At 37.5% G+C, this 13,394-nt stretch overlaps 1 protein-coding gene across 2 annotated transcripts in view; it reads left to right on the forward strand.

The window, feature by feature from the left end:
• The window catches only part of PRKDC (protein kinase, DNA-activated, catalytic subunit), a 282,873-nt gene that overhangs the window by 44,290 nt on the left and 225,189 nt on the right, over positions 1 to 13,394 (forward strand). For both annotated transcript variants that reach the window (XM_066379091.1, XM_066379092.1), the window contains exons 14-21: positions 295 to 344; positions 1,307 to 1,432; positions 2,756 to 2,908; positions 5,466 to 5,581; positions 6,101 to 6,260; positions 7,321 to 7,407; positions 8,159 to 8,278; positions 9,080 to 9,239. In XM_066379091.1, coding sequence (XP_066235188.1) covers positions 295 to 344; positions 1,307 to 1,432; positions 2,756 to 2,908; positions 5,466 to 5,581; positions 6,101 to 6,260; positions 7,321 to 7,407; positions 8,159 to 8,278; positions 9,080 to 9,239 — 972 coding nt within the window. The remainder of the gene's footprint in view (positions 1 to 294; positions 345 to 1,306; positions 1,433 to 2,755; positions 2,909 to 5,465; positions 5,582 to 6,100; positions 6,261 to 7,320; positions 7,408 to 8,158; positions 8,279 to 9,079; positions 9,240 to 13,394) is intronic.

Consider the following 13,394-nt stretch of genomic DNA (forward strand, 5'->3'; position numbering starts at 1 on the left):
ATACAGATAAAGAATATCTGGTTGCCAAATTCTCTTGTATCTTTTGATGCCTTTTGGAGAACTTATATTTTGGGGGACCTAAATCTCGTTTTTCTATAGTTTTTTCTGAATCTTCTTTTCCTCTTTGTTGTGCTTCTGAATTTCAGTAGTCCAAAATTTAAAATGAAAGATTTTAACATACTTACTGAAAAAATGAGAAGAAAAGTTATGTTAAAACAATAATGGCTGTCATTTTTGTTGAGTATTTGGTTGTATTTTTCATTGTTTATTCTTGTTTTCGTTTTCTTTTTTCAGTGCATCAGAGTTTAATCAGAATATGTTCTAAACCAGTGATCCTTCAGAAAGTAAGTTCTGAATTGAATGCTTTGAAAATTAGTCCTTTGTCACTGCAAGTTAGAAATATTGCTAGGGTTTATATTTGTAAATATATAAAAGTGGCCTTTTTAGTTATTAGCCATGCCTTAACATTTGAAAAGTGTAAGATATTTTTGAGTGAATAAACTTCTAAGTTATGAAACATCCTTAAACATAAATTATTATTGTATACATTTTTACAAAAAGGGAATCTTTTCTCTCTTGAAATTCTAGGACAAAATACTTAGGTATATTATGGGAGGCATATTTTAGTTACTTGAAATTATAGGAAATAGTATGAGATGAGAGATTGACCTGTGTAAGAAAGTAAGATAAATCTTTATAACACATCCCATTTTTGAAATATTAACACATCACTATTTGAGTCCTAGTTAGAAGAATCATGACTTTTTTCCAACTTGCTTTTTTTTTTTTTTTTTTAAATTTTATTTATTTATTTATTTATTTATTTACAGAGACAGAGAGTGAGTCAGAGAGAGGGATAGACAGGGACGGAGAGAGACGAGAAGCATCAATCATTAGTTCTTCATTGCGCGTTGCAACACCTCAGTTGTTCATTGCCTGCCCTCCCATATGTGCCTTGACCACGGGCCTTCAGCAGACCGAGTATCCTCCTGCAGGGGCCTTGGGTTCAAGCTGGTGGGCTTTTTTTGCTCAAACCAGATGAGCCCGCGCTCAAGCTGGCGACCTCGAGGTCTCGAACCTGAGTCCTCCGCATCCCAGTCTGATGCTCTATCCACTGTGCCACCGCCTGGTCAGGCCCAACTTGCTTTTTTATTATGCTTTCATAATATACTGTAGTCTTCAATCAAATTATAGTCTCTTACTAGTAGTTGCTTTAGCTTAGAAAATTCTGGAAATCAAAAAGTTCTGGCAAAAGTGTTTATTTTTGTGGATTCATTAGTAAATATTGGTATGTCTTTCTGCTCAGGGTGCCCAGCCTGAATCAGAAGACTATCGTGCATCAGGGGAAGTTAGAACTGGCAGATGGAAAGTGCCCACATACAAAGACTATTTGGATCTTTTTAGAAGTCTACTAAGCTGTGACCAGATGATGGTAAAATGATCATTTTAAAGCCGTGAAATACCCTTTTTCCTCTATTAGTCTGCATAGTTCATCCAAATAAGACTTATTTCAGAATTATATTTTACTGATTTTCAATAGTTTATTTAATAAGTATTTCAAGTAATAAAAATCAACACAGTATAAGTTAGGATAATGTGAGACTAGAAAAAGGTAAATTAAAAGAAACAAAATTGGAGAACTCATTTAAAACTAATTACTGAGTCCTTATTTTAGCTTTAAGTAGCAATTTAATATAGTTGATACTATTTTTTTTTCAAATAGATCCAATCAAAATTAAAATAGTATTATCCCCACAGGAGTGCTATCCTCATCCTATTTGTTAAAGATGAAGATAAATCCAATTGACTTAATAGATATGAGGAGATTTGTGCACAGCTATATTGTCTATGATTTGGATAATGGCTCCTGCTTCTCTAGCATATGTTTTTAAGCCAGGTTCTGGTGACTATTTTAACATAGACTGACAGAGTATTAATAGGTTAGGATGGGTCGGGAATCTTTTTGGCTGAAAGAGCCATCAACGCCACATATTTTAAAATGTAATTCTTTGAGAGCCATACAACAACCCGTGTACGTTAGGCATTATCCAGTAAAAATTTGGTGTTCCCGAGGACAGCTGTGATTGGCTCCAGCCACCTGCAACCATGAACATGAGCGGTAGGAAATGAATGGATTGTAATACATGAGAATGTTTTATATTTTTAACATTGTTTTTTTTTTTTATTAAAGATTTGTCTGAGAGCCAGAGGCAGCCATCAAAAGAGCCACATCTGGCTCGTGAGCCATAGGTTCCCGATCCCTGGGTTAGGAAAAGCAATTTTTGTTGATAGATAATTCCAACCTGTGAAAATCTTAGAGGAGTTTTTAGTTGTTTTCTTATTGAGGTAAAATAACAGTGTTAGTAATTTTACCTAAAACATTTCTTTCTTATATGATGTTAGCTAGCCCTATATTTTGAGGTTAAGTTTAAAGGAAAAGTATATACACAAACTAATTAGGGGATATGCTTTGATAAGAATTGGCCTAAATCTTCAAATTTATTACCATGAATTTAGTATTTGTTGCATGGCTACAAAAGTCATATCATCTGACCAAAATGACATTGTCCTAATAATTTAGGAGTGTGTCTAAAATTTGAGCTTGTAAACTTCGGGTAAATATGTTACAGTTTACACGGAAGTTTTCATAATATCTAAATGTGCATATACATCTGTATGTATTTTAATTCTTATTTTAGTACTCATTCTGGTACTTTTTTGTACAAAATTTTGAAGTTTATGATTTTTTTTAAAGGATTCTTTTTTAGCAGATGAAACATTTTCCTTTGTGAATTTCTCCCTTCCAAGACTGAATCGTTTGCTATATGATGAATTTGTAAAATCTGTTTTGAAGATTGTTGACAAATTGGATCTTACACTGGAAAAAAAAAATATCGGGGAACAAGAGGTTAGAATTTTTTCACTAATAATTTTGCATCATTTTTATACAATTCTCTTTGTATGTATAGCACATTTGGTACAGTATTGCTGGAAATTAGTTTCGTCAGCATTAATATATGTTGCTAATACTTTTCTAATAGCTTAATGAATATAGCAAATGTTATCACTGGAGTTTTCCAAAAGTAACTTACATGTATAATAATGTTAAAACAATTTTTTTTTTGCCCTTGTTGGATAGCTCAGTTGGTTAGAACATCGTCCCAATATGCCAAGATTGCAGGTTTAATCCCCAGTCAGGGCACATACAAGAATCAACCAATGAATGCATAAAAAGTGGAACAAACTGCTGTTTCTCTCTCTCTCTCTCTCTCTCCCCCTCTTACTCTCTCTAATATCAATAAATAAATTTAAAAAAACCCAAAAAACAATTTTTTTGTGTGTGAGAAATTATTATTTATGCTTTATCAATAATAAAGAATAAATCTTATTTGGTACAGAGGTGACTTTATAGTAGGAGAGGGAAGCCTTAGATTCCTCTTGTTGATAGCTAAGGGAACTCCAAATTCTGGGTACACAGTCTTAAATGTGTTCTTGAGATAATAAAGTATAGACAATAGGCAGAAAGGGAAGAATGCACTCTCCCTTTTCTCTGTGTCCAGTTTTCATGGCTTTAGGATGCCATGTAGGAGTTGCTCTGCTCTTATCTGAAGAGTTTTAGCAATAAAACACTATGGTAATGAGACTACTGTATGCAACAGCGGTCGGGAACCTTTCTGGCTGAGAGAGCCATGAACGCCACATATTTTAAAATGCAATTCTCTGAGAGCCATACAATAACCCATGTATGTTAAGCATTATCTAATAACAATTTGATGTTGTCCCGGAGAACAGCTGTGATTGGCTCCAGCCACCCGCAACCATGAACATGAGCGGTAGGAAATGAATGGATTGTAATACATGAGAATGTTTTATATTTTTAATGTTATTATTTTTTTATTAAAGATTTGTCTGCGAGCCAGAGGCAGCCATCAAAAAAGCCACATCTGGCTTGCGAGCCATAGGTTCCCGACCCCTGGTATACAATTTAAAAATCCACGATACAGTGAGACTGCGAAAAGTGAACCGCGATATGGCGAGGGATGACTGTAGTGTCAAAGGGCCTGAGTTATAGTGAAAACATCTGGTTTACTTTTGAGCCCAGGGATTTTTTTTTCTTTTTTGGACTAGGTTCTGCTTCTTAGAATTAGTACTTATTTACTCCCACTGTGATACTGTAAAGTTAGACCAGAGAAAAAGGAGAGGATATTCAGAGGATAATAAAACAGAAAAAGACCATTTGTCACATTGACTTGATTGCGTTTGTAATATGTACTCAAATTATTATGCTGTTTGATGGGAACAGCATTGTGTGTTAATTGCTTTTTATGCTTTGTCTCTGTCTAAAATAATTTTATTTATTTATTTTTTATTTATTTTTTGGTATTTTTCTGAAGCTGGAAACGGGGAGAGACAGTCAGACAGACTCCCGCATGCGCTCGACCGGGATCCACCCGGCACGCCCACCAGGGGTGACGCTCTGCCCACCAGGGGGCGATGCTCTGCCCCTCCGGGGCGTCGCTCTGCCTCGACCAGAGCCACTCTAGCGCCTGGGGCAGAGGCCAAGGAGCCATCCCCAGCGCCTGGGCCATCTTTGCTCCAATGGAGCCTTGGCTGCGGGAGGAGAAAAGAGAGACAGAGAGGAAGGGGGGGGGTGGAGAAGCAAATGGGCGCTTCTCCTATGTGCCCTGGCCGGGAATCGTCCCCTGCACGCCAGGCCGACGCTCTACCGCTGAGCCAACCCCAGGGCTAAAATAATTTTATTTTAAAAACTTGACGAAAGGTGCTTTATGGAACTGTGTTAGCCAGCAAACCTGTCTTTTAGAACACATCTTTATCTTTTGTTTTCTTCACTGGCTTTCCTTGCCTTTTTTTCCCCTCTTGTTTTCTGCTTCCTTCTGTTTTTGGCCCTTCTTGCTCCTTTCCAGGAGGTCAGTTGTCACTGTGTTAGCACTTCCCCAATAAAGCTAGTCTCCAACCTTTCTTATCTTCCTTCACAGCTTCTAGCTCTGCATTTCTAAATACTTGCTTAGCAATTCCCTCGAATTTGATAACACAAATTTAATATGTTAATATTAACTTACTTTGCTTAATACTGTTAATTATTCCTGTTTCTCAGTTTGAAACTTCCAAGTCATTATTGATATTTTCTATAAACTTTAAGTTTTGAATTCTACTTCTGTCAAGGCATCATTGCTAGCTCCTTTAAGAAATAATACCCCTTTTTAAATTATTGTAACCATTTTTAAATCACTTTATTCTGTCACTTCCCATGTATTCTTTTATTTAATGTTTTCTGTGAATTGCATCATTTTTCTAAAATTGTAAGCTTTGAAAACCCATCTATACTTTTCTTACTTTTGCACTCCTTCCTCATAGCATTATGCCTTGGCTGTGAAGTCAGTTAGTTATCATTGACTTAATGTGTGATTGAATGGTCCAGTGTTTGTTTTGGTACAATTTTTAAGGATGGCAATGAACCTACTGACGTTTGGGTGATCCCGACTTCAGATCCAGTGGCTAATTTACATCCTGCGAAACCTAAAGATTTTTCAGCTTTCATTAACCTGGTGGAATTTTGCAGGTATTTTTTTTTAAATTCTAATTATTTAAGAGTGAAAATAATACCTGACCTGTGGCAGCGCAGTGGATAAAGCATCAACCTGGAACACTGAGGTTGCTGGTTCAAAGCCCTGGGCTTGCCTGGTCAAGGCACATATGGGAGTTGATGCTTCCTGATCCTCCCCCTTTCTCTCTCTTTCTCTCTCTCTCTCTAAAATGACTAAACAAGTATTAAAAAATTATCAATTATTGGCTAAAATATAGAGAAAACTTTTATATAGATGTAAGAAATAAAATAGCAATACTTACAATCCAAATTGCTTATGTGAATCATTAAAATATATTTAAATGTACCAGCTTAGAGTTATTATTTTTATACTTAAAAGATCCTCAGGTAGGAAACAAAAAGAAACGTAGATATAACTAAAAATGTTATATAATGGAAACATAGACCTTTTATATGTGTTCCTTATCATTTCAAAGCTGAATAAAAATAATATGATTAAAATTTCTACATTGAGCATTATATTTGTTTTTACAGAGAGATTCTTCCTGAGAAACATGTAGACTTTTTTGAGCCATGGATGTACTCATTTGCATATGAATTAATTTTGCAGTGTACACGGTTGCCACTCATTAGTGGTTTCTACAAATTGCTTTCTATTGCTGTGGGTAATGCCAAGAAAATAAAATATTTTGAGGTAAGTGGTTTTTTGGTGGACATCAAATATGCCTGTCTTTGTTTACATTGCATGAATTTGTATAAATACATTATAAAATATGAAATTATAGCATATGAAATTATAGCACATTGCACTTTTTCTTTTTTTGGTGACAAGAGACAGAGAGAGGGACAGATGGGGCAGACAGACAGGAAGGGAGGAACGAGAAGCATCAGTTCCTCATTACGGCACCTTAATTGTTCATTGCTCTCATATGTGCCTTGAGGGGGGTGGCGGCTACATCAGACCGAGTGAACTCTTGCTCAAGCCTGCGATTTTGGGCTCAAGCTGGTGAGCCTTGCTCAAACCAGATGACCAGATGAGCCCGCACTCAAGCCGGTGACCTCAGGGTTTCTAACCTGGGTCCTCCGCATCCCAGTTCGGCGTTCTGTCCACTGCGCTACCGCCTGGTCAGGCACATTGATTGCACTTTTAAAATCTAATTTTATTGTATGTATTTTAAAAAACTGATAATGTGAGTGGCAACTGGATGACACTCTTAAAAATGTTAATAGTACTTTCTGTTCTGATTTATAAGTACATGGCTAATTATTTTATTAAATTAACAGGGGTTTTTAAAGTCTGGTCCTAATTCCAACAGCACCTGCATTACTTGGAAAATATCATGCCCTCTCTAAGCTAATCAGAAACACCGTGGACTGCGCTCAGCAGTCTGCGCTAGCAGGCCACTCAGGTGCCCATACCTAAGGCTCCAGGCAGTCGTGAGCAGTCTGACTGGTTAATTACAGGATGAGCAAGGAAGTCTCAGTGCTCATAAGTGTATGTATTGGAAGATGAGGAGGAGTGAATGGAGGTCAGGACCTGTGGCTCTTGACCAGTCATCCACCTCCACATTATGCTCTGTTTCTCACTGGCCTCTGCCTGAAGTTTTCAAACCTAGTTTTTCTTCCTGTCTGCACAGGACCTTGGCAAAGTGAAAATAGATTCACCCTCAGAAGAAAGGCTGGACACTACTGATTTAGCACAGAATTACCTGATTATTGTTCACTGTACACTAATCTACTGTTTTATTCAACAGAGAGTTGGTTCTAAGAGTCAGAAACAGTCTCCTGAGGACCCTGAAAAGTGTTCTTGCTTTGCTTTATTTGCAAAATTTGGTAAAGAGGTAATTTTAAAATGATTTATTCAAAGTAAATCAGAAAAAACTAGGAACTGCATTATTCCGTACGTAGGTGGGACATAAAAGTGAAACTAAGAGACATTGATAAGAGTGTGGTGGTTACGGGGGTAGGGGGGAGAGGGAGAGGGAAAGGGGGAGGGGGAGGGGCACAAAGAAAACTAGATTGAAGGTGACAGAGGACAATATGACTTTGGGTGATGAGTATGCAACATAATTGAACGACAAGATAACCTGGACTTGTTATCTTTGAATATATGTATCCTGATTTATTGAAGTCACCCACTAAAAAATAAAATTATTTAAAAAAATGATTTATTCAGTGTTATCATGAGCTATTTAAAAATGAGTGTATGTTTAAAAAAAATCCTTGTGATCATAAATGATCTAATTACTTAAAAATTGGTTTGCTTTATGCAGAATCAGAGTAAGGGATTTAAAACACTAACAGAGGAAGCCATTATGCTTTAAAATTCCCTTGAATTCTCTTAAAATAAGTTGTATGATGAAAACTCAAAATTAATAGATTCTTGAGCTTTTCTATATAATGGGATTTAAGTACTTCAAATGAACTTTTTCTAGGGGTCAGTATTTAAATTGAAAATGAACGTGGCCATGTCAGATAAAAGCTCCATGGTCATTTTCTGTATTTGAAAATAGATACTACTTTTAAATTGATTTTCACAGTATAAGCTCTATTCAGGTGCACAGTGCTGTCTTTCTCTTCTTTCTTGTTAAGGTGTCAGTTAAAATGAAGCAATACAAAGATGAACTTTTGGCCTCCTGTTTGACTTTTATTCTGTCCCTGCCTCATAACATCATTGAACTAGATGTTCGAGCCTACGTTCCTGCGTTGCAGGTAGATTCATTGTTGAGCACATACATTTCATATACATACGAAGTCCTAGAAAACATGGAAATATCAAGGTCTTCCCATGGCGGTCACAGTAGGTGCTTACCCATCAGACACCCCTGGGTTTTTTAAATGTATTTTTTTCTTAAGTAAGAAGCAGGGAGGCAGAGAGACAGACTCCTGCATGTGCCCTGACTTGGGATCCACCCAGCAAGCCCCCTATGGGGCGATGCTCTGTTGCTTGACAACCAAGCTATTTTAGTGCCTGAGATAGGCCATGGAGCCATTCTCAGTGACTAGGCCAACTTGCTCCAGTGGAGCCTTGGCTTTGGGAGGGGAAGAGAGAGATAGAGAGAAGAGAGGGGGAAGGGTGGGGGAAGGGTGGAGAAGCAGATGGTTGCTGATCTGGGAATTGAACCCAGGACATCTACATGCTGGGCTGACGCTCTACCACCGAGCCAGCGGCCAGGGCCTAGGCCCCCTGGTTTAAGTTCTACTTCTGCTACTTAGTAGCTTTGGGACTTGGGACACTGGGCTTGGCCTCTCTGAGGTTCCCTTACTGGTGAATTTTAGCATTGACCCTCCATGTATTGAAAGACTACAGTATTATCACCAGCCATATAGACCAGTGGTGTTTGTTTTTCTAATAATGATCTGGGATGTACCCATTTAACCTTCAGCAGTGTCTGGTATTCTGACAGTAAGAAAGGCTTATTCATTATAAACTACAATTAATTGGTGTTTTTTTCCTTTAAATCTTAAATTCCCTGTGTTTCAGTTTACGATGTTTGTTGTATTAACATATAGATGGCTTTTAAATTGGGCCTGAGCTATACCCCATTGGCAGAAGTAGGCCTGAATGCCCTAGAAGAATGGTCAGCTTGCATCAGCAAGCAAGTAATTCAGCCCTATTATAAGGACATTCTACCTAAACTTGATGAGTATTTGAAAACTTCAGCCTTATCAGGTAAGATTTAAAAGAATTTTGATGTGTATCTAAAATAAAATGGCAATGTAATAATTTTAATAGGACTACTATCTGTATTTTTACAACTTCTAAAATATGAACTCAACATATTCAAATGTATTTTATTGATATTTTTGTAATCTTCCCATTTTATTTCAATATAATTTATTGGTACATAAGAAATACAACTGAGGTATTAAGTGTGTTTTTCATTTTATTCACTTATATCCTACGAAGCTTTATAAAATCTTCAAGGGCAAGAACTTATATCTTAAATATCTTGAACTCCTTATAGCTTCTGGTCCACTGCCTTCACTGCCTTGTAAAAAATGTTTGTTGAATGAATAAAACGAATTAAAACTGGAAGAAATTTCAGTGGTAATTTTATATTTTGACCTAATTTCTCTTGATTTTTACTGGTTTTCCAGATATAACTGATGCAGCACTAATGCTAACTAGTTAAGAATTGTCATAGGAGAAATCGGTTTGGGAAAAGGTTCAAAGGAGAAATTCCAGGCTAAAGTATACCAGTCAAGAAAAGTAGTACTTAGAGTCAAGGGGGAGAGAGTTTGTGAACCACAATGGAAAGGGACATTGTTAGCAGAGAAAGCAAAAAGATTCAGTTTACAGAATGACACTAAAGTACTGGGAAGAATTTAAACTTTGTTATCAAATTAGAGAGTCATGGTTATTTTGTAACGTTTCATCTCTGTTAATCATTATTTTATTGTTCAACTTAAGTATTGTTCATTTGGAAGCATCAAGTGAAAGTTGTGTGACTGATTTTATCCACTATGACTGATTTTTGTGATAACCTCAATATATCAATATATTCAGAGTTCATGAGAAATGAGTCACAATTTTGGGAGATTTTTCTGTAAATGATAACAAGTATAGCTTAGGGATAAATACAAACTAGTTAATGTGTATAGCTTATTAGGCTTTTTTTTTTGTGACAGAGAGAGGGACAGACAGGAAAGGAGAGAGATAAGAAGCATCTATTTTTCATTGCGGCACCTTAGTTGTTCATTGATTACTTTCTTATATGTGCTTGACGTGGTAGGGGGTGCAGGGGTGGTAAAACAGACCGGGTGACCCCTTGCTCAAGCCAGCAACCTTGCTTTCAAGCTGGTGAGCCCATGCTGAAGCCGGTGACCTTGGGGTTTCGAACTTGGATCCTCCGTGTCCCACTCAGACACGCTGTATTCACTGTGTCGCCACCTGGTCAGGCACTGACTTAGGCTTTTAAAATTCATATCATTTAAGGAGTGTTGCCTATTGAGTAGTTCACTAAAAATATATGGACTTAGTTTAAAAATTAATATATCTAGCAACAAACGTCTCTGTGGTGGTTTTATTTGCCTTTTTGAATTTAGTTCTGTCGATTAGCTCATTGAAATGATTTGTGGTTTTTTTTCTTTTTTTACAGAAACACAGAGTCAGAGAGAGGGATAGACAGGGACAGACAGGAACAGAGAGATGAGAAGCATCAATCATTAGTTTTTCATTGCGTATTGTGACACCTAAGTTGTTCATTGATTGCTTTCTCATATGTGCCTTGACCGCGGGCCTTCAGCAGACCTAGTAACCCCATGCTTAAGCCAGCAACCTTGGGTCCAAGCTGGTGAGTTTTTGCTCAAACCAGATGAGCCCGTGCTTAAGCTGGCGACCTTGGGGTCTCGAACCTGGATCCTCTGCATCCCAGTCCGATGCTCTATTCACTGCACCACCACCTGGTCAGGCTGATTTTTGTTTTTTAATTAATAAAAAAAATTATTTGTGATTCTTTTAAACGAAGGTTTTATCTGTTGATAAATGTTTGTGACTGCAGATAATTAGAAGATAAGGAAAAGCAGAGAGTAAGTAAAATTGAATAACAAGAAAATTCATAATTTTAAGACAGCCACTATTTTTAGTAACATTTTACACTATATGTGGAACTTCCAGAACAGTTGCATTAATAGTAAAAAGAATTCCTCTATACTCTTTATCCAGATTCAGCAGGTAAGATTCCATCCCATATGCTTTATTAATGGATATACTTACTTTCTCTACATATTGTGTGATAATGTGTGTGTGTGTTCAAGGTGGGGCAAAAGTAGGTTTCCGATTGTTTGTATGGAAAATAATATAATACTAAATAAATACTAATACAAGAATAAACCGTTTGCATACTCACAACTGTAAACCTACCTTTTTCCCACCCGGTATGTTATGTGTGTGTGTGTGTGTGCATGAACTTTTGTGAGTTAGTTGCAGGCATCATGGGTATTTATGCCTAAATGCTTAAGAAATGTATATTTCTTAAGAGCAAGGATATTCTCAAAATCAGGAAAAATAACATGAATACATTAATCTATAGTCTATATGTAAATTCATATATAAATTTTTATTTGACCTGTTAATTTCTTTTGCAGCTGTATTTCTTTCTTTTTTTCTTTAATTAAGCAAGAAGAGGGGAGATAGACTCCCGCATATGCTTGGACCACCCAGCAAGCCCCCTATAAGGCAATTGCCAGCCCTTCTTGGGACACTGCTTGGCAACCAAGCTATTTTTAGTGCCTGAGGCTGGAGGCCAGGAGCCCTCCTCAGAGCTGGAGGCCAATTTATTCCAACCAATGGAGCCATGGCTGTGGGAGGAGAAGAGGGAGAGAGTCAGAGGAGGTAGCTGAGTGGAAAAGCAGGTGGTGCTCCTGTGAGCCCTGATTAGGAATCAAACTAGGGACATCCATACCTGGCAATGCTCTACCACTGAGCCAACTGCTCAGGGCCTATTGCTGTATTTTTGATTGTCTAGATTTCAGTCTAGGACCATGTGTTACATGTATTTGTTATAACTCTGTAGCTTCTTTTAATGTGGGAGAGTTCTTCAGTCTTTCTTAGTTCTCATGACATTGAAATTTTTGAATATTACAGGCCAGTTATTTTATAGAATGTCTTTCAGTGTGGGCTTTTACATTTTTTTGTTAATTGATTTATTTATTTTTTTTATTTTTGTTTTTTGCGAGAGAGGAAGGGAGAGAGACAGGAACATCGATCTGCTCCTATATGTGCCCTGACTGGGGACCAAACCAGCAACCTCTGAACTTCAGGATGATGCTCTAACCAACCAAGTTATCAGGCCAGGGCCAGTGTGGGATTTTCTGATGTTTTCTCATGATGAGGTTCAGGTTATGTCTTTTCACAGAAACACTCAGAACTGAGGCTGTTTCCTCCTCACAACATTATAATGGCAGTTAGTGCCATTACCAGTCATTTTCTTTTTGACCGTTTGGTTAGTGCCTACTCCATCTTTTTGTAATTGTAAGGTGACTCTTTTTCCATTTGTGTAAGTTAGTCATTTGAGGTCCTCTCCCTCTCCACTTCCTGAAGTATTTAGTCCTAAGGCCTTTAGTTGGTGAGGAACGGAGGGGTGGGGGTAGCTGAGGTGCTCCTGAGGAGCATGAGGAAGGCAGCCCCGAGGGTTGGCCTGGTGTCGGGGTCAGAGCTGGAATAGGATGGCAGGCACTAACATGTTGAGGCAGCCTTGTGGGATATGGGGGTCCAAGAAGGAAGGGTGTGGAGGGTGACAATTTTATATCTTTCTATATATACAGATATATATGTACGTATGTACACATGCACACTCAAATAAATGTAGAAATGGAGGTCCTGGCCGGGTCGCTCAGTGGATGAAGCATCATCCCAGTATGCTGAGGTCGCAGGTTCGATCCCCAGCCAGGGCATGTATGAAAAGCAACCAGTGAGTGCCCAATTAAATGGAACAAGTTGATGCTGCTTTCTTTCTCTCCTGTCCCCTCTCTGTCTTTCACTTTTACTCCCTTTCTCTCTCAAATCAGTAGAAAAAACTTAAATGTAGAAATGAAGATGAAAGCATGTGTGTATATGTATAGGTAAAGCATGTATATAATGTATATATTCTAGTTCTATCCGTTGAAAGGCCCTGCTTGGGAATAGTAATACCTTAATAGTAATGAGCAAAGCTAGTGCCAGATGATGGCTTCTAAATGTCATTTTCTATTCAAAAACCCAGAATTCCTTGGGGAAATGACTGGTCACATCCTGGAACAGGGAAAATACAAGATAAACCTAGAGTATTGTGTTTTCTGAAACATCCACAAAGCAAGGAATTATTCAAAGAATTATGGGAAAATA

This window comes from Saccopteryx leptura, chromosome 3 (assembly GCF_036850995.1).
Source record: "Saccopteryx leptura isolate mSacLep1 chromosome 3, mSacLep1_pri_phased_curated, whole genome shotgun sequence".
Classification (NCBI taxonomy): domain Eukaryota; kingdom Metazoa; phylum Chordata; class Mammalia; order Chiroptera; family Emballonuridae; genus Saccopteryx; species Saccopteryx leptura.